Source organism: Fundulus heteroclitus, chromosome 11, assembly GCF_011125445.2.
Source record: "Fundulus heteroclitus isolate FHET01 chromosome 11, MU-UCD_Fhet_4.1, whole genome shotgun sequence".
NCBI classification, from domain to species: domain Eukaryota; kingdom Metazoa; phylum Chordata; class Actinopteri; order Cyprinodontiformes; family Fundulidae; genus Fundulus; species Fundulus heteroclitus.
In genome coordinates, this window is record NC_046371.1 from 39,422,229 (window position 1) to 39,446,067 (window position 23,839).

Consider the following 23,839-nt stretch of genomic DNA (forward strand, 5'->3'; position numbering starts at 1 on the left):
GAGTGCACTGCGAAATGGGTGGCAGTTGAGGGTGGGGACCTTGGTGTTCCAATCCTCGACTGCAGAAGCTGGAACGTGGAATGTCACTTCTCTGATGGGGAAGGAGCCTGAGCTAGTGCGCGAGGTTGAGAGGTTCTGACTAGAGATAGTCGAACTCACCTCGGTGCATGGCTCTGGTTCTGGAACCAGTGTCCTTGAGAGGGGTTGGACATTCTTCCATTCTGGAGTTGCCCCTGGGGAGAGGTGCCGAGCTGGAGTGAGCATACTTGTTGCCCCTCATCTCGGTGCTTGTACGTTGGGGTTCACCCCAGTGAACGAGACGGTGGTCTACCTTTGCATATGTGTGTGTGTGTGTGTGTGGGGGGGGGGGGTTCTGACTGTTGTTTGTGCTTATACGCCAAACAGCAGCTCGGATTACCCACCCTTTTTTGGAGTGCTTGGAGGGGGTACTGGAGAGTGCTCCTCCTGGGGACTCCTTCGTTCTTCTGGGGGACTTCAACGCTCATGTGGGCAAGATAAGATAAGATAAGATAAGATAGTCTTTATTGATCTCACAATGGAGAAATTCACTCGTCACATCGGCTCATACAAGAAGGTGCAGAGTAGGGAAGGTGCATTCAGTTATATACAGTGAATCTTCATATGACAGTGAGACGTCATCTGTCATCTGCTCGTCATGGATTGTCCATCACGAACACCATGTTCAAGCATAAGGGTGTACATATGTGCTATTGGCAGCAGGACACCCTAGGCCGTTCATAACCCTAGTTCATAACTTTTATGTACAGAATCTCCAGGAGCAGCCAAGGTGTTGAGGGGATCTGTGCTACCCCTAGTGGTTTAAGTATCTTGGGGTCTAGTTTACGAATGAGGGGAAGATGGAGCAGGAGATCGACAGCGAAGCTATCGATTTACCGGTCAATCTACGTTCCTACCCTATCCTGGGCTGTGACCGAAAGAATCAGAATCAGAAATACTTTTTATAATCCCAGAGGGAAATTGCTGTTTCAGTACAACCGCCATCACATACATCACAAACATTTCAGCATGGCCTCAGTAAAGGCCATGCTGCCAAGGACACCACTTACACGGTGCCCACAGGGCGCTGCCATTACTCTGTGGAAAGATAGGGGCCACAATAGGAAGGTGGGAGGGAAAAAGACATATTTCAAACTTTATCCTAATACAGAATACTGTTGAGATATCAAAAACCTTGGCACGATAAGCACTAATAAGATGAGATACATAAAAGCAGAAAGGTAAACATTGGAGACTGGTCGCTTGTAAGTTCATATGTTTTTGTGAGCATCAGTTATGTTTGTCTGAGAACAAGAACGAGATCCCGGATACAAGCGGCCAAAATTAGTTTTCTCCGTAGTGTGTCTGGGCTCTACCTTAGAGATAAGGTGAGGAGCTCAGTCTTCTGGGGAGGACTCAGAGTAGAGCCACTGTTCCTCCACGTTGAGAGGAGCCAGTTGAGGTGGCTCGGGCATCTGGTCAGGATGCCTCCTGGACGCCTCCCTGGGGAGGTGTTCCGGGCACGTCTCACTGGGAGGAGACCCAGGGGGAGACCCAGGACATGCTGGGGAGGACTATATTCCTCAGCTGGCCTAGGAACGCCTTGGGATTCCTCCTGAGGAGCTGGCCCAGGTGGCTTTGGAGAGGGACGTCTGGGCCTCCCTACTGAAGCTGCTACCCCCGCGACCCGACCCCGGATAAGCGGAATGGATGGATGGAATACAGAGAAACTAGTTTATCACCTATTTTATCCTTTCTAGAGTGTATTCATGTATATATTTGTTACCAAGTTAAATTTCTAAAATAATGTTTCGATGTCATTTTTTTTCTAAAATGACATCACTAAGAGCTACTCTTAGTCTTAACGTTTCTCCAAGGAACTTGCCGCATGGAAACCAGAGAGTGTGGGTTTGCCAGGATGCTGACAGAACTAAGCTTTGCAGCAGATGGCAAATCGTGTATATCCATCCATTTTCCAACACGCTTATCCCTGCTGAGGTCACGAAAGGTGCTGGTGCCTATCTCCAGCTGTTATTGGGCGAGAGGCAGGGTACACCCTGGAAAAGTCGCCTGTCTATCGCAGCAAACCGTGTATAGAATGTCTTAATTAAGGTCTGTACTATATCTAGAATGTTCGCTAAAGTCTGTGATGCAAGCAGAACTTTACATCCAAGGATATTGACAAGCGATTAGACTGGTGTTGTCATGATTTGCGGAGGAGGACAAAAGCGGTAACGAGGCAAAGCCAGGTGCATGACGTAAATAATGATCCTTAATGGAGGTAAGTTACAGAATGCACAAGGGAACCAACAGAAGCACGAAATCAGGAGCTCGAAAACAGGATGAACAAAGGCTTGAAAACAGGGTCGAAAACAGGACGACGCAACAACGTGGGAACAAACACACGGAACTTAAATACAGGGGGGAATCAACATGCAACACAGCTGAGACTGATTAACTAATTAACTCAAGAGCCAAGGATCCTAACAGGTGTAACTATAAGAAAGCCAATTGAGCATTCAAAACAATCTGGAATTATAAAAGCTTGAGCTGTATATAGTGGCTATAGCAGGTAGGTGAGGAGAGTATGCTTGTGTGCAGCAAGTACACAACATATGTGAACCAACAGGGCATTCTGTTCAACCAGGGTAACAGATTATTTCTGTAATTTTCAGTAAAATGAATTTCCTCATTGCATTAATTTATTATGTAATACTTACACAATATTATTACATTATCAAAGTACATGAAACAATAATGTAGAATCAGCACAATATGTTTAGATAGATCCAACAAATGCAAAATATTTTGTCTTCAGTGTTGTGGAATCCCCGTGTGGGATAAATCAGACTGAGTTGAAAACCACATGAAACATAGGACTTTTACAGGCACCCAGGGACTGCTTCTCACAGCAAGGGGCCACTGTATAAAACGAGAAGTATATTTCTACTAAAACGCATAGTGTGTTGTTGTTAACTCCAAATAGAGGATAGCCTACAGCTGACATGCATTTTCTGTATACCACGTCAGCGTATGTCACTGCACGAGCAGCAGGTGAATTACACACGTAGCTCTCTCTTGAGTCGGATGAGTCACTGTGCAGCCGCAGTGCAGTTTGAGTTCTGGCAACGTTTCACACCAGTAAATTTTATAATTTTTAAGTGTAGCCAAATTCCCTTATACTAACAGAACATTATGGCATGACTTCTGTAGATGGATAACAGGAAATTCCTCACACGAAGCAGAGACAGGGAAGCAGTAAGAAGAGATGAGAAAGAGGGTGTATGGTCTGGTGATGAATTAGCTGTTCAAGCTAGCGGTTAAGCAATGTAATTAACAAGTCTATTAACGTAGTGCCTACTAGACATTATGTTACTAGACATATATATTGATGTAGGAATTGCCTACATAAATATAAATTTGTAGCGGGTGGTTTTTTTGGGTTTTGCTGCCTTAGAGAATGAGGCTCAAGGTGCTGGAGTAGGAGAGGGAGGAGGAGGAGAGACTGACAGGCAAGAGACAGGTGAAAGTCAGGAGAGACAGCACCATGAAGATGAAGAGGGAGAAGTTACAAGAGAAACAGATGAAAGTCAAGAGGAGAGAGCAACAACCAGCATCCACAAACAAGAAGGGGACATTAGTGACTTAGGGGGAAAGCATGATGGTCCTAAACAACTGAAGTTGCCCCACTATTCCCAGCATTTTGAGTTAATGTAACTCAAAATGGTTTGAAAGCTTTCCCTGATTAGAATATTCTGTAACTTAACACGCAGCTTTTTGTTTCTCGTGTAGGATGTTTGGTAAACATATGAACCATGACTAATTTGTGAGCAACTGTAACTAAATGGAAAATAAGCTTCGGATCTCTTCAGAGAAACTGAGAAAACATCTGCCCATAAAGAAAGTATAAAGGCATGGCATAGCTTCAAAGCCAGTGCTGTTGAAGGTATATGAGGTAGAAATCAAGGAGAGATGGGAGAACATCAGCCGTATTGTGGCTGTGACACAGTTCTTAGACAAACAAACATTCCATTCCATGCATAATTTCTGTCAGGGTTCTCTGTGCTGCTCTACTCTAACTCTACTCCTCAGGTGTGTCTAGTTGGCTGAGGAGGCGTGGCCCACACCTGCAGCTCGTTGCAGGCGGCTTCCTCTGGCTTCTTAAGCAGAGCGCTGACAGATGGAAGACGCCAGAGCCTTAACCAGTCGTGGTACGACGTGGCCTCTGTCCCAACTCTCGGAAACCAGCTTGTGAGTTTTGCCCTTCGTCTTTGACTAATTTTTGGATCTCTGTTTTTGCCTCAGATTTTGGTGCTTGGATGCACTCACCTGTCTTGATGTCTCGTCCGAAGAAACAGACCAGCAGACCTGTCTGCTCAGATTTTGCTCTGGCGCTCCCCTCATACTTCCTGGATGTTACCCAGCGAGGCCTGAGATCCCCTCTCCCGGTTTCTGCTGGTTCTGCATTCACTCTGGTCAATCCATCTGTCAACCGTTGCCGACGAGGCTCGCTCAGGATCCCTCGCCAGTTACATCAGCCGCCCTCAGCCACTAGCCGCCTGTCTCCAGCTGAGTAGAATCATAGAGTACTCCCGACGCTACTTCTTCCCGGTTAGGTCCGCCCAGCCCAATGGTAAGCAGCGCAACTTCTAGCACTTCTCCTGGTTCTACTTTCAGAGTTACTTACTCCCTCTTTCTTACAGACTCTCCAGCCGTGACGTTCTGACCCAGCCGATTCGCCCGTAGTTCCGTCCGTAGATCTGCCTGTTTCCAAAATAAACATCTTAAAACTGTGCATTGCCTCCCGATCGTATCTGCATGTGGGCTCGTCACCTGAAAACCATGACAATTTCATTAATAAAATCAAGTGTCCTAAAGGTTATTTATTTTACCGAGCAAATCACTCTTTAACTGTTATTTTCTTAAATAATGTTTTGTTTAACTCAGGATTTGTACAGTATAGTGAATGGGTTAAAACACATACCAAATATTGTTCTAAATTAGTTAAGCTAATTTGATCGCATTACACGTTCTTTAAGATGAACTTTAGTTCTCTAACTTGGATCTGCAGTGAACCAGGATTCACTTAATGATTCTGATGATGGTTTTCAACTATTTTATTTGTCCTTTTGTTTTATTTGTGTGTACATAGTTCAGAATCAGAAATACTTTAATATTCCCAGGGGGAAATTGCTGTTTCAGTACAATCGCCATAACATGAAGAAACAAACATTTCAGGGGGAGACAATTTACTGAGGCCTTGCTGCCAAAGTCAACCGCCTTACACGGTGCCCACATGGCGCTGCCATTACTCTGTGAAAAGATGGAGGCCACAAAAAAGGGAAGGTAAGAGGGTAAAAAACATAACTCAAACTTTATCCTATAACAGGATACAGTTTGAGATATCAAAAAACCTCTTGCACAGAAAGCACAAATAAGACGAGACACATATAGCAGAAGGTAAACATTGTAGATTTGTCATGTGTAAGTTCATCAGTATTCGTGAGCATCAGTTATGTGTGTCTCTTTGGGTGAAAGTGTTTATATTTCCATGAACACTCTCCAGAGGCCATTGCCTTTGATATTATTCGCCGGCCAACAGTTCAAAAAAGCATCCACAGATGTCAGCGGGGAAGCAGGGAACGGGGGAGAGTTCTGAGCTGTCTCAGCCATAACAATCCAGGGGTTACATTGATAAGGGAAGACAGAATCCAAATACTTTGTTTATGAGGCAAGCTGCTCTGACTTTCCTGTCAGCTTTAAGTCTTTTGCTGGCTCCAAATAGCGAATCCAATATTTCAAATTGTTGGGCTTTTCCGCGTTACACTTCCAGAATTTTATCCCATCTGCCCTTGAGTTCAACCACCAAAGCCAGTCTGCGTTCCAGCACAACCAGCTTTCAGTTCTGCTCCTTCACCTTCCAGGTCTGTCCATTCACCGCCTTAGTGAGCGTGTCATTTGCAGCCGGTAGACTGATCAAGACCAAATGGCTACCGACATCTGCTGTATTTGCTGATACATCAAAAATCCACCAGATCCGATAAGTAGAAATCCAAGTATCATGAATCCAAACATGCAAACGTTTCAAACGTCCAGGAATGACAAAGTCGAAAGACACACCGTTTTCCATCCAAGAATATAGGGTGTATCCTCCATAAATAGTCAGATCGGGACAGGACGGGTGCCCCCCTTCCGTTGCCTACCCGTCGACAAAAATGTATCAATAGCATTGAGAGACCAGCTTACCAGATTCATGATTTTTCAGAGTTCGGGTATTATGAAGAAAGTGCTCAGAAAGACAAGACAAAGCAAATAGCAGGAGAGAGGGGGCAGGGTAGGAGAGCAGATAAGGAGCTCAGGAGAGCTGAAAGACACGGCCGACCTCGAAGAGAGACAGAACAGAAAGGAATGAATAGTTGCTTCGCTTCTTGTTTATCTTAATTTTGCTTAGTAGTTTAATTAAGTTTCACTCTGTCAGGGTCCAGCAAGCAGCGCCTGGCAGGCCGCTGCTGCCTTTTTTTTTTCCTCTCCCCTTTTTGCGGGTGGCCTCATTTGACAGGGGCGTGGCGCACAGCTGTTTCCCATTCCTTAGCGCGGTGGTGGAGAACTTAAGCATAAGGCTGCCAACTGAACGGCACCAGAATATTAACCTAGTGTGTTATGCCTCGTTTGGCCACTCTCCAATTCGTTTAGAGACTCTAGGAACCACCAGTAGACCTGCAGTCTGAGAGCGAAGTGCTCTGTTAGGAACATACGGGGTAATCAGAGCTCTGATATATGATGGAGCTTGATTATTAAGGGCTTTATACGTTAGAAGAAGAATTTTAAATTCTATTCTTGATTTAACAGGAAGCCAATGAAGGGAAGCTAAAACAGGAGAAATATGATCCCTCTTGTTGATTTTCATCAGAACTCTTGCTGCAGCATTTTGGATCAGCTGAAGACTTTGAACTGCATTTTGTGGACTTCCTGATAGTAAAGAATTACAATAGTCCAGCCTTGAAGTAACAAATGCATGGACTTGTTTTTCAGTGTCACCCCTGGACAGAATGTTTCTAATTTTGCTGATATTCCTGAGGTGAAAAAAGGAAACTCTGGAAGCCTGTTTAATATGGGATTTAAATGACATGTCTTGGTCAAAAATAACACCAATATTTTTTACTTTATTACCAGAGGCCAAGTTAATGCCATCCAGATTAAGTGATTGATTAAGTTTATTTTTTGAGGACTCTGGTCCAAAGATTATAACTTCTGTCTTGTCAGAATTTAAAGTGCAAGAAATTTAAAGTCATCCAGCTTTTGATGTCATCAAGACATGACTGCAGTCGAAGTAACTGATTGGATTCATCAGGATTTATGGATAAATATAGCTGAGTGTCATCAGCATAACAGTGGAATTTAATCCCATGCTGTCTGATAATTTTGCCAATCGGAAACATATATATAGTAAAGAGAATTGGTCCAAGGACTGAACCCTGTGGTACTCCACAAGTGACCCTAGAGTTTGAGGAAGATTTATTATTAACATGAACAAACTGTAATCTGTCTGACAGATAAGATTTAAACCAGCCTAATGCTTTTCCCTTAATCCCTACAGTATGCTCAAGTCTTTTAAGGAGAATATTGTGATCAACTGTCAAATGCAGCACTGAGATCTAACAGGACAAGTACAGACACAAGTCCATTATCTGAGGCCATGAGAATATCATTGGTGACCTTCACCAGAGCTGTTTCAGTGCTATGATGAGCTCTGAAGCCTGACTGAAACTCCTCAAGTAGGTCATTACTTTGTAAATGTTCACATAGTTGATTAGCAACTACTTTCTCAAGAATTTTAGATAAGAAAAGAAGATTAGATATAGGTCTGTAGTTTACTAACTCATCTTAATCAAGAGATGGTTTCTTAAGTAAAGGTTTAATAACAGCTACTTTAAAAGCCTGTGGTACATATCCATTTACTAAGGATAGATTAATCATGTCTAAAATAAGACCACTGATCAAAGGGAATACCTCCTCAAACAATTTGGTTGGGATTGGGTCTAACATACAGGTAGAAGGTTTAGTTGAAGCTAAAATTTTAGATAGCTCAGAAAGCTCTACTGCTTCTAAACAGTTCAAACACTGCACAGGTTCTAAAGATTCCTCCAACGCTGCCTCACTTACTGAGGATGAGGTAATCATGTTTGAGAGGATGACAATTATTTATTTTTAATGGAATCAATTTTATTTATGAAGAATCCCATAAAATCATTACTGCTAAGAGCTAAGGGAATGGATGGATAAACAGAGCTATGACTCTGTGTAAGTTTGGCAACTGTACTAAAGAGAAATCCAGAATTATTTTTGTTCTCAATTAATGATGAAAAATATGCTGCTCTAACTCTGCGAAGGGTCTTGTTATACAACAATAGACTGTCCCTCCAGATTAGGTAGGATTCTTCTTGGGGTGTAGAGTGCCATTTTGTCTCCAATTTCCTAACATTGTGTTTCAAGGAACTCAGCTCTGAATTAAACCAGGGAGCCAGCTTCCTGTGAATAATCACCTTCTTTTTCAAGGGAGCTACATTGTCTAATGTAGAAGGCAATGACAAAGTCATACCGTTAACAAAGACATCTATTTGTGAATGGGAAGAAACAACATTGCTGCTATCTGCAGGGTATTTCTGCAATACTGACAATATTAAGAGAGGGACAGACTCTTTATCTTGTCCGATAAAGATCTACTATAATAGAACCCTCTTTTGGGGGTGGAGAACTCTGTTAGATTAAACTCAAATGTTATTAAAAATTATCAGATAGGACAGGGTTGTGAGGAAATACTGTTAATTCTTCACAATCAATGCCATATGTCAGCACAAGGTCTAAAGTATGGAGCCAAGAGTGCGTTGGTTTATGCACATTTTGAGCAAAACCAATTGAATCTAGGATAGTTTTAAAGGCTACACTAAGGTTATCACATTCTGTGTCAACATGGATGATAAAATCACCCACTATAATAACCTTGTCAGTGTTTAACACCAAATCAGATAAGAAGTCTGACAGCTGATCCAAAAACTGAGTGTATAGGCCCGGTGGACGATACAAAACAAGAAACAGAAGAGGTTTTATTGCTTTGCAGTTTGGATGAGGGAAACTGAGGGTTAAATGTTCAAAAGAACTGTAGTTATTAATTGGCCTTGGACTAATTAATAAATCAGACTGAAAGATGGTTGCCGCTCCTCCTCCTCTTCCCACAGATCTAGGAATGTGGAAATTTGAATAATTGGAGGGAGTTGACTCATTTATACTAACGTAGTCCTCTTGTAACCAGGTTTCTGTGAGACAAAATAAATCAATCTGATTATCAGAAATCAATTCATTAACTAACAAAGTCTTTGGAGGGAGAGACCTTATATTTAATAGACCACATTTAATTGTTTTATTTTTTGGTTCAAGGTGAGCCGTATTGATTTTTATTAGATTTTTATGATTTGTTCCTTTTAGATCAGTTTTTGATCTGTTAAGTTTTGGCCGTGGGAAAGACACCGTCTCAATAGGATAATGGGTGGGTAACAGTACAGAAGCTGCAGAGAGGTGTGTTAAACTACGGCTCGGCTTCCTGGTCTGGACCCTGGGTTGTCAGCATTTAGGAGAACTAATAAATCCGGCCAGATTTCTAGAAAGAAGAGCTGCACCATCCAAAGTAGGATGGATGCCGTCTCTCCGGATCAGACCAGGTTTTCCCCAGAAAGTTCTCCAGTTATCAATGTAGCCCACGTCGTTTTCAGGACACCACCTAGACAACCAGCGGTTGAATGATGACATGCGGCTAAACATGTCATCACTGGTCAAATCAGGCAGGGGACCAGAGAAAATTACGGAGTCCGACATTGCTTTAGCAAACTCACACACCGAAGCAACACCAACTTTAGTGACCTCCGATCGGCGTGACCTGGTGTCAGCGTGAATAACAATCTTACTGTATTTACGCTTATCCATAGCCAGCAGTTTCTGTTAAGATTCTATGTCGCCCGTTCTGGCCCCTGGCAGGCATTTAACTATGGTCCCTGGTGTCTCTAGTGCCACGTTTCTGGCTATTGAGCTCCCAATCACAAGGGTCAGCTTCTCAGCGGGTGTGTCACTGAGTGGGGAACATTTGTTTAACTTGCATTTGTTTAACTTGCATTCACTTGATTAACAATTGTTTCATAGTTCACAATAAAACACACTGGATGTGGAGACCTTGACCAGCCTTGAAAGCTACCTGGACAAGTGTTTTGACAGCTGTTGGCTTCTCAGCGGGTGTGTCGCTGAGTGGGGAAAATTTGTTAGAAACGCAGACGGGTTGGGGGTGACCTTGGGGCTGGAATCTAGAGCTATGCTTCCTACGAACTGTCACCCAGCCGGCCTGGTTACCCGGCTGCACGGGTGCTGCTTCTGGAAGACCACTAAGTGAAGTAACGCTAGGTCTATGTGGCTCCGTGCTAGCAACGGGGCGGCTATCAGCTGGTTTTTCCATAGCACGGAGCCGGGTCTCCAATTATGACACCCTCGCATCAAAAGCTACAAAAATACTACATTTATTACAAGTGGGTGATTCTATAATTTAGGGTACATTGCATGTCCGCTGATGTTAAATATACTTATACAATCAAATTTCTTCAAACAAATTGAATTTTATGTGTAAACTTGTTTCATGAAATAACATCACACAGACAATAAATGCAATATATTCTTAATTTGGCTTAAAATGTGTCATAATGACCCTAAATGTACAGTTCTGTCCATGTCCGATTTCAATGTGAGAAAGTTGAGGGTCCAAAAACATCCATTAAAACCATTGAAATAAATAAATTATTTTTGCAATCTTTTTCAAAAGTCTTAATATTAAAGAAAAATAATAGTTTCAAATATGAGTTATTTATTTTAATACCTAAAATATATAAATTTATTCGTGTCCACAAAATGTTGGTCAACTATGTTACAAACAAAACCTCCCCCAGCAACTCAAAAATGGTTTGTCCCAAGACCATATGACCAGCAGCATGTGATGTCATTTTCTTCTGTGGAGGCAATTTCAAACACACCATGGTGAGTCTCTTCTGAGTTTTTTTAATATTTGATGTAGAAAAGCATATTGTCAACACCTGTATTATTAACCATCAACTATGTTATGTACATTGTCATGGCTAAAAAGTTTTATTTATTATAATGAAATTTTGTGTTGAATTCTTACATTAACCTGCTCAAAAAATGACATGTGGTTAGCTAGGCTAGGTCCACCATTTTTGTTATGGGGAAGAAATATGGAAATTGTCAACTAAGCGTGATTAGAGAAAAGAAGAACAATGATGGTGTCAAAGAAACGGTCCCTATGAGAATAACAGCAAAGAAGAAAAAGGAAATAGAGTTAGGAGACATGCTGGGGATGTTTCAAGATCAATTGACCCATTTGAAACGGCATGTATTTAACATCAAAAGTAAATTTTCACATTACCGTGAATTGAGGCTAAATATGTCCAACAACGAATGCTTAATTCACGTGGATTTTTCTGAAAACTATTCATGTAAGCTTTCATCTGAAATACAAGCAATGCACTTTAACCAGAAACAAGCTACCCTCCACACAGGAGTTCTTTATGTTGGGGGGACCGCAGAGCACATGTGCTTTGGCACAATTTCTTAATCTAAAGAGAAGGGCCCTCCTGCCATATGGGCACATCTGTCCCCCATTCTCGATGAAGTTAAGGCCTCACATCCTTCTATTGAGGTGGTGCATTTCTTTAGTGATGGCCCTACAACACAATATAGGCAGAAGGGAAATTTCTACCTCTTGACCACAGAGCTGGTGAACCGTGGCTTCAAAAAGGGAACATTTAATTTTTTTGAAGCGAGCCACGGGAAAGGTGCACCCGATGGAGTGGGAGGCAAGTGCTTATGTGTTAGAAACAGATGTTACAGCAAAGAAATTAAAGATAAGAGCGAGTCTGGAGCAACAGACCGCAAATTCACACTGTGACAACAGGAAGTGACACAATACGCCTTACAAACAAGAAGTTCAGCAACTTCAACTGGAATAACATTTCTATTACTTTACATTCTATACATTCATCTGTTTCACTTTTCCTTAATAAAAATAATGTTTTATGTAACCCAGTATGATCAAATCTTAGTCTTGTCAAAACAGTCTCTCTTCGATTCTTTCTAAGCACACCCTTGGCATTAATAGATTTCTGCACACTATAATAATTTCTTCCACTTTTATCCATGTTCCATCTATCCTGCCATTTTTTCTTTATTTCTTTTTTGATTATTGTCTTAGCTTCTCCTTTCCCATAAGATATGTTTATAATATTATTTGTTCTAATTGATTTTTTAGCTATTTGGTCTGCTCTTTCATTCCCATTTATTCCTACATGGGCTGGAATCCAACAAAAATTTACATTTATATAAAGTTTTTGTATTCTGAATAAACTTTGATGAATTTCTAATAATAAATCTTTTCTTTGGGGGGCGCTAGTGTGCATGCGAACAATGTAGACGTGTTTTGCTGGTGCTCCTCTCTGCGACTTAAAAATCATCCTGAAACTGCGCTTTCCCTGCTCATAGACACAAAGTGTGTGAATACACACCTCTCTAAGGCCTCTACTGTGCTGAAGAATCAACATGCCGAAGCCAAACACTTCCAGCAAAGTCAAAACTGCGGACAGCCAAGCCGCGGGAGCTAAAGCTAACACCGTGACTGGCTACAGCGGCGACTCTCCTGCCAAGTCAGATATGCCTCCAGATAAAACTTATCACATGTGTAAGGCACTATGCAAAGAGATGTCAGAGTCAATCCTACGATGCATTAACGACCGTTTTGACGCCTTTGAAACTAAGTTTCAGTTACTCTCGGCCTCTCAGGCCGAACTACAGGCCCGTGTGGCCGGCCAGGAGCAAGCTGCTAACGACCTCGACACCCGCATGCAAGTGCTCGAAGCTAAGTGTACTGAACTGGCGAGATGCAACACCCAGCTCCACACTAAGGTGCTTGACCTGGAGGCCCACTCCCGGAGGCATAACATTAAAATCGTGGGAATACCTGAGGGGGAGGAAGAAGGCAGGCCCACCGAATTCGTCTCCACGTTAATCCCGAAACTGCTTGGTGAAGAGCGCTTTCCACATCCAGTCAAAGTCGACCGGGCGCACCGCTCCCTCCAACCGAAGCCAGCCGCCGGAGCCAGACCACGCATTATCCTGGCGCGTATCCATCACTTTCAGGAGAAGGAGGTGATTCTTCGTCTCGGCAGGCAACAGTCCATGGAGTACAAGAGCAGCAAGGTCCTTATTTTTTCGGATTACACGTACGAGGTTATGGCTCAGCGCCGCGCCTTCCAAGAAGTGTTACGAGCTCTGCGGAATGAAGGAATCAAGCACACCTTACGGTACCCGGCAAAGCTGTACGTTTACCCCCGCGACGGCGGGGCACCCGCGATCTTTGTGGACCCGAAAGAAGCAGCGCAGTCCCTGGGAAAGAACAGCGCACGTGAAGGAGAGTAGATTAATACTGACATGCTTCATTTACGCCAAGGTGAGACAACTATCTGAGCAAGGCAACTGAGCAGCAGATCAGTGCAGCATCGGGACCTGTCCACTTTGTGTTTCATTTAGACATAAATCTGTTGTTTCAAAGGTCTTTCCCGAATTACTGCCATACGGGCATAGATTAAGCCTTACAATTGCTGCCAGTTGGTTTATATTTTTTAAGATGTAAGTGCTCAACCTTAAGACGTCTCTCTTTGTTGGAGGATGCAGGGGTCTCGGGATAATATACAAATAGGAGGCAGAAACATCACCATGGTCTCGTGGAACGTTAAGGGGCTTGGTAATGTTATTAAGAGGGGAAAAGTCTTTTGGCATCTAAAATCCTTATCTGCAGATGTGATTTTCCTGCAGGAAACTCATGTCAGAACAACTGAACAACGCAAACTGAGATGTAGCTGGATATCACAGGTATATCAATCAGCATTCACTTCTCACGCTCGTGGTGTAGCTATCCTTTTCAAGAAAAGAGTTCCATTTCAATTCAACTCTCTCACCGCAGACCCTAATGGCAGGTACATTATAGTTTCTGGGACTATTAACTCATTTCCTCTAACTTTCTTAAATATCTATGGTCCGAATATGGATAATCCTAATTTTTTTAAAGATGTTTTCAACCTTCTACCAGATGCTAGTAGTACTAACATAATAATTGGAGGTGATCTAAACTGCTATTTGGATTCTTATTTAGATAGATTGTCTTCACGTCCACCTCCAAACATTGCATCAGTGCAGACCCTAAACAATCTGATTAAGTCCAGGAATATAGTGGATATCTGGAGGATCCAGCATCCTACAGATAAAGATTATTCATTTTACTCACATGTTCACAAATTGTATAGCAGGATAGACTATTTTTTGATTGATTCTCATTTAATAACCTCTGTCGCCAACACCAAATACAACAATATACTAATTTCAGACCATAGCCCACTGTCAATGTCTTTGAATCTCTCTCTTCCTAAACAGAGTTACTCTTGGCGTTTTAACCTTCAACTGCTTTCTGATGGCAAATTTGTGGAGACTATTTCTACTAAGTTAAATAATTTCATAGAAACTAATGATAACGGTGAGGTATCTGATTCGATTCTGGGAAACGTTAAAAGCTGTTATCCGGGGTGACATTATCTCCTATGAATCGTCTGCCAAAAAAGCTAGGGAAAAACATTTACGGGAGATTTAAAACACTCTTTCAATTTACGAGGCTAGATATCGAATTTCAAAATCCTCTGAGGATTACAATAAAATAATTAAGCTTAAGTATGAATATAATTGCATTTTGGGTGGTCAGGTTAATAACCTTCTCTTGAAACTTAAGCAGAAGAACTTCGAACTTGGGGATAAACCGGCGGAGCTCCTGTCGCGACAGCTCAGGGGTGTGCAGGCCTCCAGAGCGATCCATTGCATTAAATCAAAAGCAGGTACTCTGTTAACCAACCCTAAAGAAATAAATGATCGCTTCAGAGATTTTTATTGCAATTGTATTCCTCCAAATGCAATGTTACTCAGTCTGACCTGGCCGATTTCTTTGATTCTCTTACATTGCCTAAGCTTAGTGATGCTGCCAAGGATGATCTAAATTCTGACTTTGCATTGGAGGAGATAATCTCTGCAATTAAGTTGTTTCCATCGGGCAAAGCAGCTGGACCTGATGGCTTCGGATGCAAATTTTATAAAAGATTTTCCAACATTCTTGATCCACTACTTCTTAGAATGATGACCGATTCAAAGAAGGGAAAAAACCTACCCAAAACACTTTACGAGGCTAACATTTCCCTCATTTTGAAGAAAAATAGAGAAAAAACAGACCCGGCCAGCTACAGGCCTATTGCGCTCCAGAATTTCGATAGGAAAATAATAACTAAAATACTAGCTGTTAGGTTAAACAAACACCTGTCATCCATTATTCACCCTGACCAGACAGGGTTCATCCCTGGCAGATATACTTTTTCCAATGTAAGACGTCTGCTTAACACTATATATGCTAACCACACAGAGACCGACGGAGCAGCGATTTTATCGCTCGATGCTCATAAGGCTTTCGACCAAGTCGAGTGGCCATATATGTTGGAATCGCTGCGCAGATTTGGGTTTGGTGACTCTTTTATATCTTGGGTGAAAATTATATACGCCAGCCCAGTGTGCTCCATCCTGACCAATGGTGATCGGTCAACTTCATTCTCCTTATTTCGTTCTGTCCAGCAGGGTTGCCCTCTGTCGCCGGTGCTTTTTTTCGCGCTGGAGCCCCTGCCCTAAAAATAAGAGCTCACCCGGAAATTGTGGGTTTGGGGGTGGGCGGTACTGAAATGCTCATTAGCCTATATGCAGATGACGTCATCCTTGGCCTAAATTCAGAGAAATCAGTTCCTCTTTTATTAGATCTGATCACATCCTTTGGTAGTATGTCTGGATACACCATTAACTGGGCAAAGAGTGAATTTATGCCTCTTTCCAACACTTTAACGCCAGGCTTCTTGAAGGCCATTCCTTTCAGATTAGTGGAGGATCACCTAACCTACCTTGGCCTGACAATACCTAAAGACCCAAAACTTATTTTCAAATTAAATTTTATAGAGTTTATTGCCAGGCTTAAACAAAACATAGAAGCCTGGAAAATTCTTCCCTTGTCAATGATCGGCCGTATAAATTCAGTTAAGATGGTCTCTTTGCCCAGATTTCTTTATCTCTGTCAGAATCTCCCCATTTTTCTCTCTGCAGCCTTTTTTAAAGAGCTTGATTCAATAATTTTGTCTTATGTCTGAAACTACAAAAATCATAGAATTTCAAAAGCCCATTTGCAAATACCAAAATCAGACGGGGGGCTTGGTTTACCAATATTCAAACATTATTACTGGGCTGCCAACGTCAGGGCTCTGATGTTTTGGCGGCAGGGGTATCCAGACAGTTTGGCTCCTGAGTCCCCCTCATGGTTGAAAATGGAAGCCACAACCGTAGTTCAGTCTTCCCTGCCTGCTTTGCTGTTCTCGAGGATAGAGTCATCTGGTATAATAAAAAGTCAAACTTTTGTTATTAAAAACTCTGTTAGAATCCTGAATCAGGTGAGAGGAGTTCTGAGCCTGCCAGCAATATGCGCACAAACGCCAATCTGTGGAAATCACTCTTTATACCTCCGACAATAGACAAAACTTTTCAAATGTGGAAGGAGAAGGGTCTTGCCTCTATTAGGCATCTTTATATAAATGGACGCTTTGCATCCTTTGATGAACTAAGAGTGAAATACAATTTGCCCCACTCACAATATTTCCGTTATCTGCAAATTAGAGACTACGTTCGTTCCAAAATCACCAACTTCCAAACTCTCCCCAAAGAGCATGCATTTTTTGACGTTATGAATAGCCCTTCTGACTCCAAGCATCTTATCTCTACTTTTGTACGTCTGTTTGATGGCTGTATTCAAGTTTGCACAGATAATAAAAAAGGCTTGGGAGGGGGAGTTGGGTTTTGGGCTGTCAAAGGCTGTGGGGGGTAAGAGTTTGGCCATGATATCATCCTGCTTCATCAACTGCAGGCATCAGCTAATTCAGTTTAAGGTTGTTCATCGCCTTCATTATTCTAAACTTAAGTTGCATAAGATTTCCCCCTTGGTTTCACCAATGTGTGACAGATGTAAAGTGGCTGAGGGTACACTGTCTCATGCTTTTTGGTTTTGCACACAACTGACAGGATTCTGGGACAAGCTGTTTGACTGGTTCTCCAGGGCTTATAAAACAACCTTGCAACCAGATGCTGAACTCGCTCTCCTTGGATGCTCACAGTCCACAGCAAATATACCCACAGCAATGCAACAATCCCTGATGCTGGGGATTATTGTTGCTAAAAGGCTCATCCTGATGGACTGGAAATCAACCTCTCCTCTCTCCTTTCAGAGATGGCTGACTGATATGACCTCTGTCATACAAATGGAGAAACTCCGGTTTATGAGAGCTAATTCACTTGAAAAGTTCTCAGCTATCTGGGATCCATTTCTGACCCATCTGGATATGACCAGAATAGGATGAGAGCCTCACCAGACTATTTACCTGGGACTTGGTTGAGACAATGTGTATATTCGGCCTATCTGTGACTGGCAGGTTTGTTATTCTTCCATTCATTTGTCTGTTGTAACCGTTTATTATTATTATTATTATTATTATTATTATTATTATTATTATTATTATTATTTATTTTTTTATTTTATTTTTTTTATGTCTGAGCCTGATTGTTGTTGTTGATTGTTGTTGTTTTTGTCCATTTCTACTGAAAATTTAAAAATAAAATATTATCTAAATCTTTTCTTTCATATTTTGGATACTGTAAAGGGCTGCTAAAGAATCGACACAACAAACTACTCTATCTAGTTTTACCTTCTCTATCCACTGTAGTCCTATAATTATTGCCATCATTTCTGCTGTGTACACTGACATCTGATCAGGTAATCTCTTCCCAATGCTTATCTTCATCATTGGAATGTATATTCCTATACCTACTTTTTCTTTTTAATCTTTAGATACATCTGTATATATATATATATCCTCCTGAGAACCAAGGAAAATATTTTTTTTCCTAATCATATTTTTTGTGATTCCATACCTGTTTAGGGTTAAAAAAAACATCCTACAATTCACACATTTTTATTTTTATTCTTTATTTTTATTTTACAGCATGTCCACTGTAGTGGACAACAGGATCATTTGAGTACGAAAACAGACACATTTGGTAGATAAAAATTTTACCAGATTATAGAGGTTTTTTTTAACTAAGAATACAAACATTTTAGGCTGTAAATTGACTATTATACAAGAATACAGACATTTTGATTATAAAATAGACACATTTATTATTCTTGAACTTTTCCTTACATTTTGCAAAAATATATTTACTATTCAAACCTTTTATTGGCCCCCTTGAATCCTTGAGTTATTTGAAAAATGAACATAGAACTAATGTGAAACTGATTTTTTGGGGATTTATTTCTTCTGTCAAACTGAATCCAATCTAGTTTTTCCTTCACTCTTTATTTTGTTCTTAGTATGTTCTTTGTTAGTGGTGATAGTCCTGGAAGCAATTTCTCTTTTTGGCAATGCAGAGGAACATCTTGCATTTGGTACATCTCACGTACGTCTTGCTCTTGCAGCCCTTATTTCTGCATCTTTCTGCATGCTTGGTATCCATCATCTCAGGCATGTGCGTGGCTCCTAGTCTGCGCACAGATGGCTCTGGTTGTGGGATCCTCATTTTAGATGGTGGCTCATAATCATCCTCACTCTCTTCACAGCTGTTATCCAGTTCCGGACTCTCCAACAGCTCTTCAGCTAGGACTAATTTGAAGTCCAGGTACTGATGTGTGTTCTTGGATGCTCTGTGCAGAGCTTTGCTGTCAGACTTGTATTGTATCCAGGAGTTTGTGAGGGCAACATCAAAGAAGTGACTGATCACACGCGATGTCCATTTCCTGGTCCTGCTTGACATACGATAGAAGCTAAGCATGCGATCACAAAGATCCACGCCACCCATGTTGTCATTATACTGCTTAATTACTGCTGGTCTTTTAACCTGGACCATGTGCTTTTCTTTCTTGGACCATCTGGTACAGATGTCTTCCGGGTCTTTCCCATGTACAGTGGATGCCATGAGCACTGGTTTGTTGTCAAACCATTTTGTGATGGCCAGCTCAGGACTCTTTCTGGCCACTGACACTGATGTTCCTCTCCCCTCTTTTTTCAACTGTTTGTCTTCTGGCAGCTGGCACAGCTTTGGGACACGGTTCTTCATTATAGTTCCAGTTGCAGGAAGGCCCTTTGCCAGCAATGCATCCAATAGATCTATGGTTGTGAAGTACCTGTCGAAGAATATGTGGCTTCCTTTTGGAACAGATTCAACCATCCGTAGAACTGCTGCAGCTCCAACTCCTAACCTTTGGACTGTAAAGGTATTCTTCCCTTGGTAGACTTCAAAATCAAGCATCAGACCATTTGGGGATGCAAGGACAAAGACCTTTAGGCCAGTAGGGTTTGGCCTGCCAGGAACATATTGCCTGACTGGACAACGGCCTGTGAACGGGATGATTTGCTCATCAATGCAGACCGTCTCTCGCTTTGCAAGGCTGAGACAGCCTTGCCGTACTCGATCGAGTATTGGCCTAACTTTCCAAAGAATATCTGCCTTCTTTGTTTCCTCTGTTACAGCCAGGTCATTGACAATCTTGAGGGAGTTTCTTATCCTGAAGAATCTATGCCTAGACATTTTGCTACTTATGACTGGCACTTTAGTTTTTTTGGCCCAAAACATTTTAATTCTGGGATAGCCAAGGCAGGCCATGTGGACTAAAATGCCAAAGAAGATTTTTATTTCTTGTGGCGTAGTTTTCATACACACTCCTCTGCTTTGCAGCTCTCTTTGATTTGTGTATGTTGCCAAATCTTCAAAGACCTTGTTGTCAATGTACTGTGAAAAGTATTTAATTGGACTCCAGTCTGCACGTGTTGTAGGGTCATCTTGACACACAGGAAGCTCAGATAACACAGGTGCAAATCTGATCGGAAGGAAAAAAAGATTAATAAATGATAAATAACAGTTTATATACTCAATGCAGCTAAATTTAAAATTGTGGAACTGCATCAAACATCGACGGGGGTCGATGTTTGATGCAGTTCCCTGACACAGACAGGGATGAGCAGGAAACTCGACGCCCCCCGCGTCAAGTTTCCTGCTCATCCCTGTCTGTGTCTGACTCTGTGTCTGCATCTGTCCCTTCAACTGAGCCTTCTGCATCATCTTCCTCTTCTTCATTGCCGTCTTCTCTCACTGGTTGAAACTCATCCTCATCTCTCTCATCATCTGACAACTCTAAATCTGAATCTCCCTCGATTATTTTGTGAAGAATTCTTTCTGCTTCAGTTCTGTTTCCTATAAAAATGTGGAGTCATTATTTACATGAAGATAGTCCTGATGTCCACTATAGTAGACATTCATAAAATGGCAAATTTTTCAAAAGATACATAATGTATTTGCTATCAGAACTAAATATATGATTCCTAACACCTTAATGAACAAGAAAATATATGATTATCAAAGTAACAAAACCATTGACAAACAATATTTGACTCACCTCTTATCTTTCCATAAAATGTGCTTGTTCCTATGGCATCCATTTTGGATTGAAAGATAGAGGGGGTTTCCGGCCTACCAGCCAATCAAATAACATATCACTGAAAAGCCCAGGATGTCCTCTTGAGACTAGCACAAAAGATTTAAAGGAGAGGGATGAAACTCAAATGTCCGCTACAGTGGACATAAGTTAATGGGCTGGGTCTTAGGAGGATATATATATATATATATATATATATATATATATATATATATATATATATATAAAGAGCTATAATATTAGTTTTTTATATAATGATTTGCCAGTTGACCTTTCCCGCTGCCTTCCCACTCTTTTTCTAATTCCATTATATTAAAATCTATCTCGGTATTTTGAAATAACCAACTAAGGATATTACTAATAGGTCTTTGTGAATTAAGCCATATATTTCCTATTTTATATTCTTCTGATTTATCTTTTGTTGTCCATCCAAAACTTTTACCTTTAAAATAATTATATTCCCAACACTCCTGTATAACATTTTTTCTCATGTTTTCATTTTCACATCCACGTAAACGACACCAGTACTTAAGCATGAGCTGATCTGTTCTTAAATCTAAAGGCACTTCTCCTAACTCTACCTGCATTGCTTTAGTTGGTGTTGATCTTATTGCACCAGTACAAATTCTCATTGCTTTATTAATTACTCTATTTTCATTACATTTGTTTTAGCTGCTGCTCCACATACATAACACCCATAGTCTATTATTGATCTCATTAAAGCCTTATGGATATGCACCAATAATTGTTTATTTGCTCCCCATTTTTTTTCCTGCTACTGCTCTCATGAGATTTATGATTTTTTTACATTTGGTTACTCTACTTTTTCTATATGTGTTCTCCATGTTCCTTTTTGGTCTACCCATATACCCAGATATTTAAAATGCCTTACTGTGTCCATTTTGTGACCATATAATTCCATACTCTGTCCATCTATCTTTTTCATTTTTGTACATATATGACAAGATTTACTTGACAAGAGCTTAAAGCCCCATTTATATGACCATTTTTCAATTGTTCTTATTGCCTCCTTGATTTTACTTCTTACTGTTATGGAATTTCTTCCTGTTGTCCAAATGGCCCCCGTCATCATCATACAAAGCTGAACCAATCCTTCTATCCAAATTCATAAAAATATCATTAATCATTCTATTAAATAACACTGAACTAATAACACTTCCTTGTGGGATTCCACTGTTTATTTCAAATTGTTCCGAGATTTCAGATCCTACTTTAACTGCAATTCTTCTTTCTGTTAGAAAATCTACAACACAGTTATAAAATCTACCTCTAATTCCCATCATGTTTACTTTAATTAATAAAATCCTTCCCGCCACATTGAATCGTAAGCTTTTTCTATGTCTAAGAACACAATGCTCATTATTTCTTTCATTTTAAATGCTTTTTCCATTTCATTGCTTACTTTCACGACAGCATCTATAGTAGAACGTCTTTTTTTAAACCCACTTTGATATGGTGCATATATTAATTTTTTCTCAAGAGTATAATTTAGTCTTCTTACTAGAATTTTCTCCATCTATTTACATAAATGCGATGTTAGAGCAATAGGTCTATAATTTCCAACATTATTAGGATTTTTCCCAGGCTTATTAAAAGGCAATATTAACACACTTTTCCATCTTTTGGCATTTTACCTTCTTTCCAAAATGTATTAAATAAATGTATACCCTTTAATGCTGCATTTAAAATTATCTGAGTGATCTCAGAAGAACATTCCTCAATATCTTCCTTCATGTAAATTGATTCTACTGATGTGTTGCATATTTCTTAAAATATTTTCCAATCTGCTTTCTCGAACTTCCATTTCTTATGAATAGGCCTTTCTTGTATATCTATTTTAACATTTATAGAAAATATTATTGGATAATGATCACTTCCAATACTTGTGCTTTCCTTAACATTCCCTTCACATGAATTTGCCAGGGTATTAGATACTATACTGATATCAATACATGTAAGCGCGCTAGAATGTATATCTATTCTTGTCCCTTTTCCATTATTTATACATACTAGTTTTCTAACATCCATTAATTCTTCTACTACTTCTCCATTACTATCAGTATGCTTACTTCTCCAAAGATAATTATGTGCATTGAAGTCTCCGCACCATATTTCTTTCCCATTTCCTATTCTTATGTTTTCTAATGGTTGTAATTTCAATGGTTTACAAGGGTTATATAGATTGATTACAGTTAATTTTTTATCTGATTTGTACTGTATATTTCAATTATTACACGTTCTGTTTCTGTTGAGTTTACTATTCCTCGAAATGGTATTTCTTCCCTTACAAATGTTGCACATCCGCCACCCTGCTTACCATCTCTATCTAATCTAACAGATTCATATCCAGGTAGAATAAAATCAAGATGAGGTTTTAGCCATGTTTCTTGTACACAAATAACATCAGGTTTAACTTCGGAATATATTACATACTTTTTAAGTTCTTGTCCATTTGCAATCAAACTTCTGGCATTCCATTGTAAGAAGTGGAGTACCGTTATAAGTTTAATTGATACTTTGACACCCTCCATCATTATTGATACTTAGCATCGCATGTATATCTTCAGCTTCAATGTCTTTGATGTCTAGAAACTCCACGGCAGCTTCTACCACTGTCTTGATTCTATCACTTTTTCTTTGTTGTCTTGATGTAACATTGATGACTTTGCATATGAAAGCTACAAATCCCTTCTTTTCTATAATCATTGCATTTTCTTCCATTATACACTTATGACTACATGTCTGCTGTGGAATCTATGTTCTTTCTGGTTGAACTTTCCTTGTGTATATTCTCTGGGGTAGTCCTTCTTCCTGTCTCGTACCATAATTGAATTTTTGTTGATATTCTGTTAATCTAATTTGTTCCATTCCACCAAGGTTTCGTACAGCCTCTGCATATGACACCTTGTTAAAGATTTTATATCTCTGCACTTTTTTGCTTGTTTTTGAACCTCACATCCAGCATAGGCAGCATTATGTTCTTCCCCACAATTACAGCATTTTAATTTTACATCCTCATTTGCCATACGCATGTTCTCCCCCACATTTTGCACATATTTGCCTCCATTTACACTGTTGTGCTGTATGTCC

The 23,839-nt window shown here is 40.5% G+C and overlaps 2 protein-coding genes across 2 annotated transcripts in view; both read right to left on the reverse strand.

Annotated features, from left to right (window-relative positions):
• Positions 1-23,839, reverse strand: part of ntm (neurotrimin) — a 546,008-nt gene that overhangs the window by 365,188 nt on the left and 156,981 nt on the right. The window lies entirely within an intron of this gene.
• Positions 18,222-20,893, reverse strand: LOC118564616 (piggyBac transposable element-derived protein 3-like). Its single transcript, XM_036143493.1, has 2 exons — positions 20,690-20,893; positions 18,222-20,113 (listed from the first exon to the last, which is right to left on the reverse strand). The coding sequence occupies exon 2, from the start codon at positions 19,948-19,950 to the stop codon at positions 18,622-18,624; it is 1,329 nt and encodes a 442-aa protein (XP_035999386.1). The 5' UTR covers positions 19,951-20,113; positions 20,690-20,893; the 3' UTR covers positions 18,222-18,621.

Coding starts and splice junctions, on each gene's coding strand:
- LOC118564616 (XM_036143493.1), bottom strand. CDS start 19,950: ATGAAAACTACGCCACAAGAAATAAAAATCTTCTTTGGCATTTTAGTC.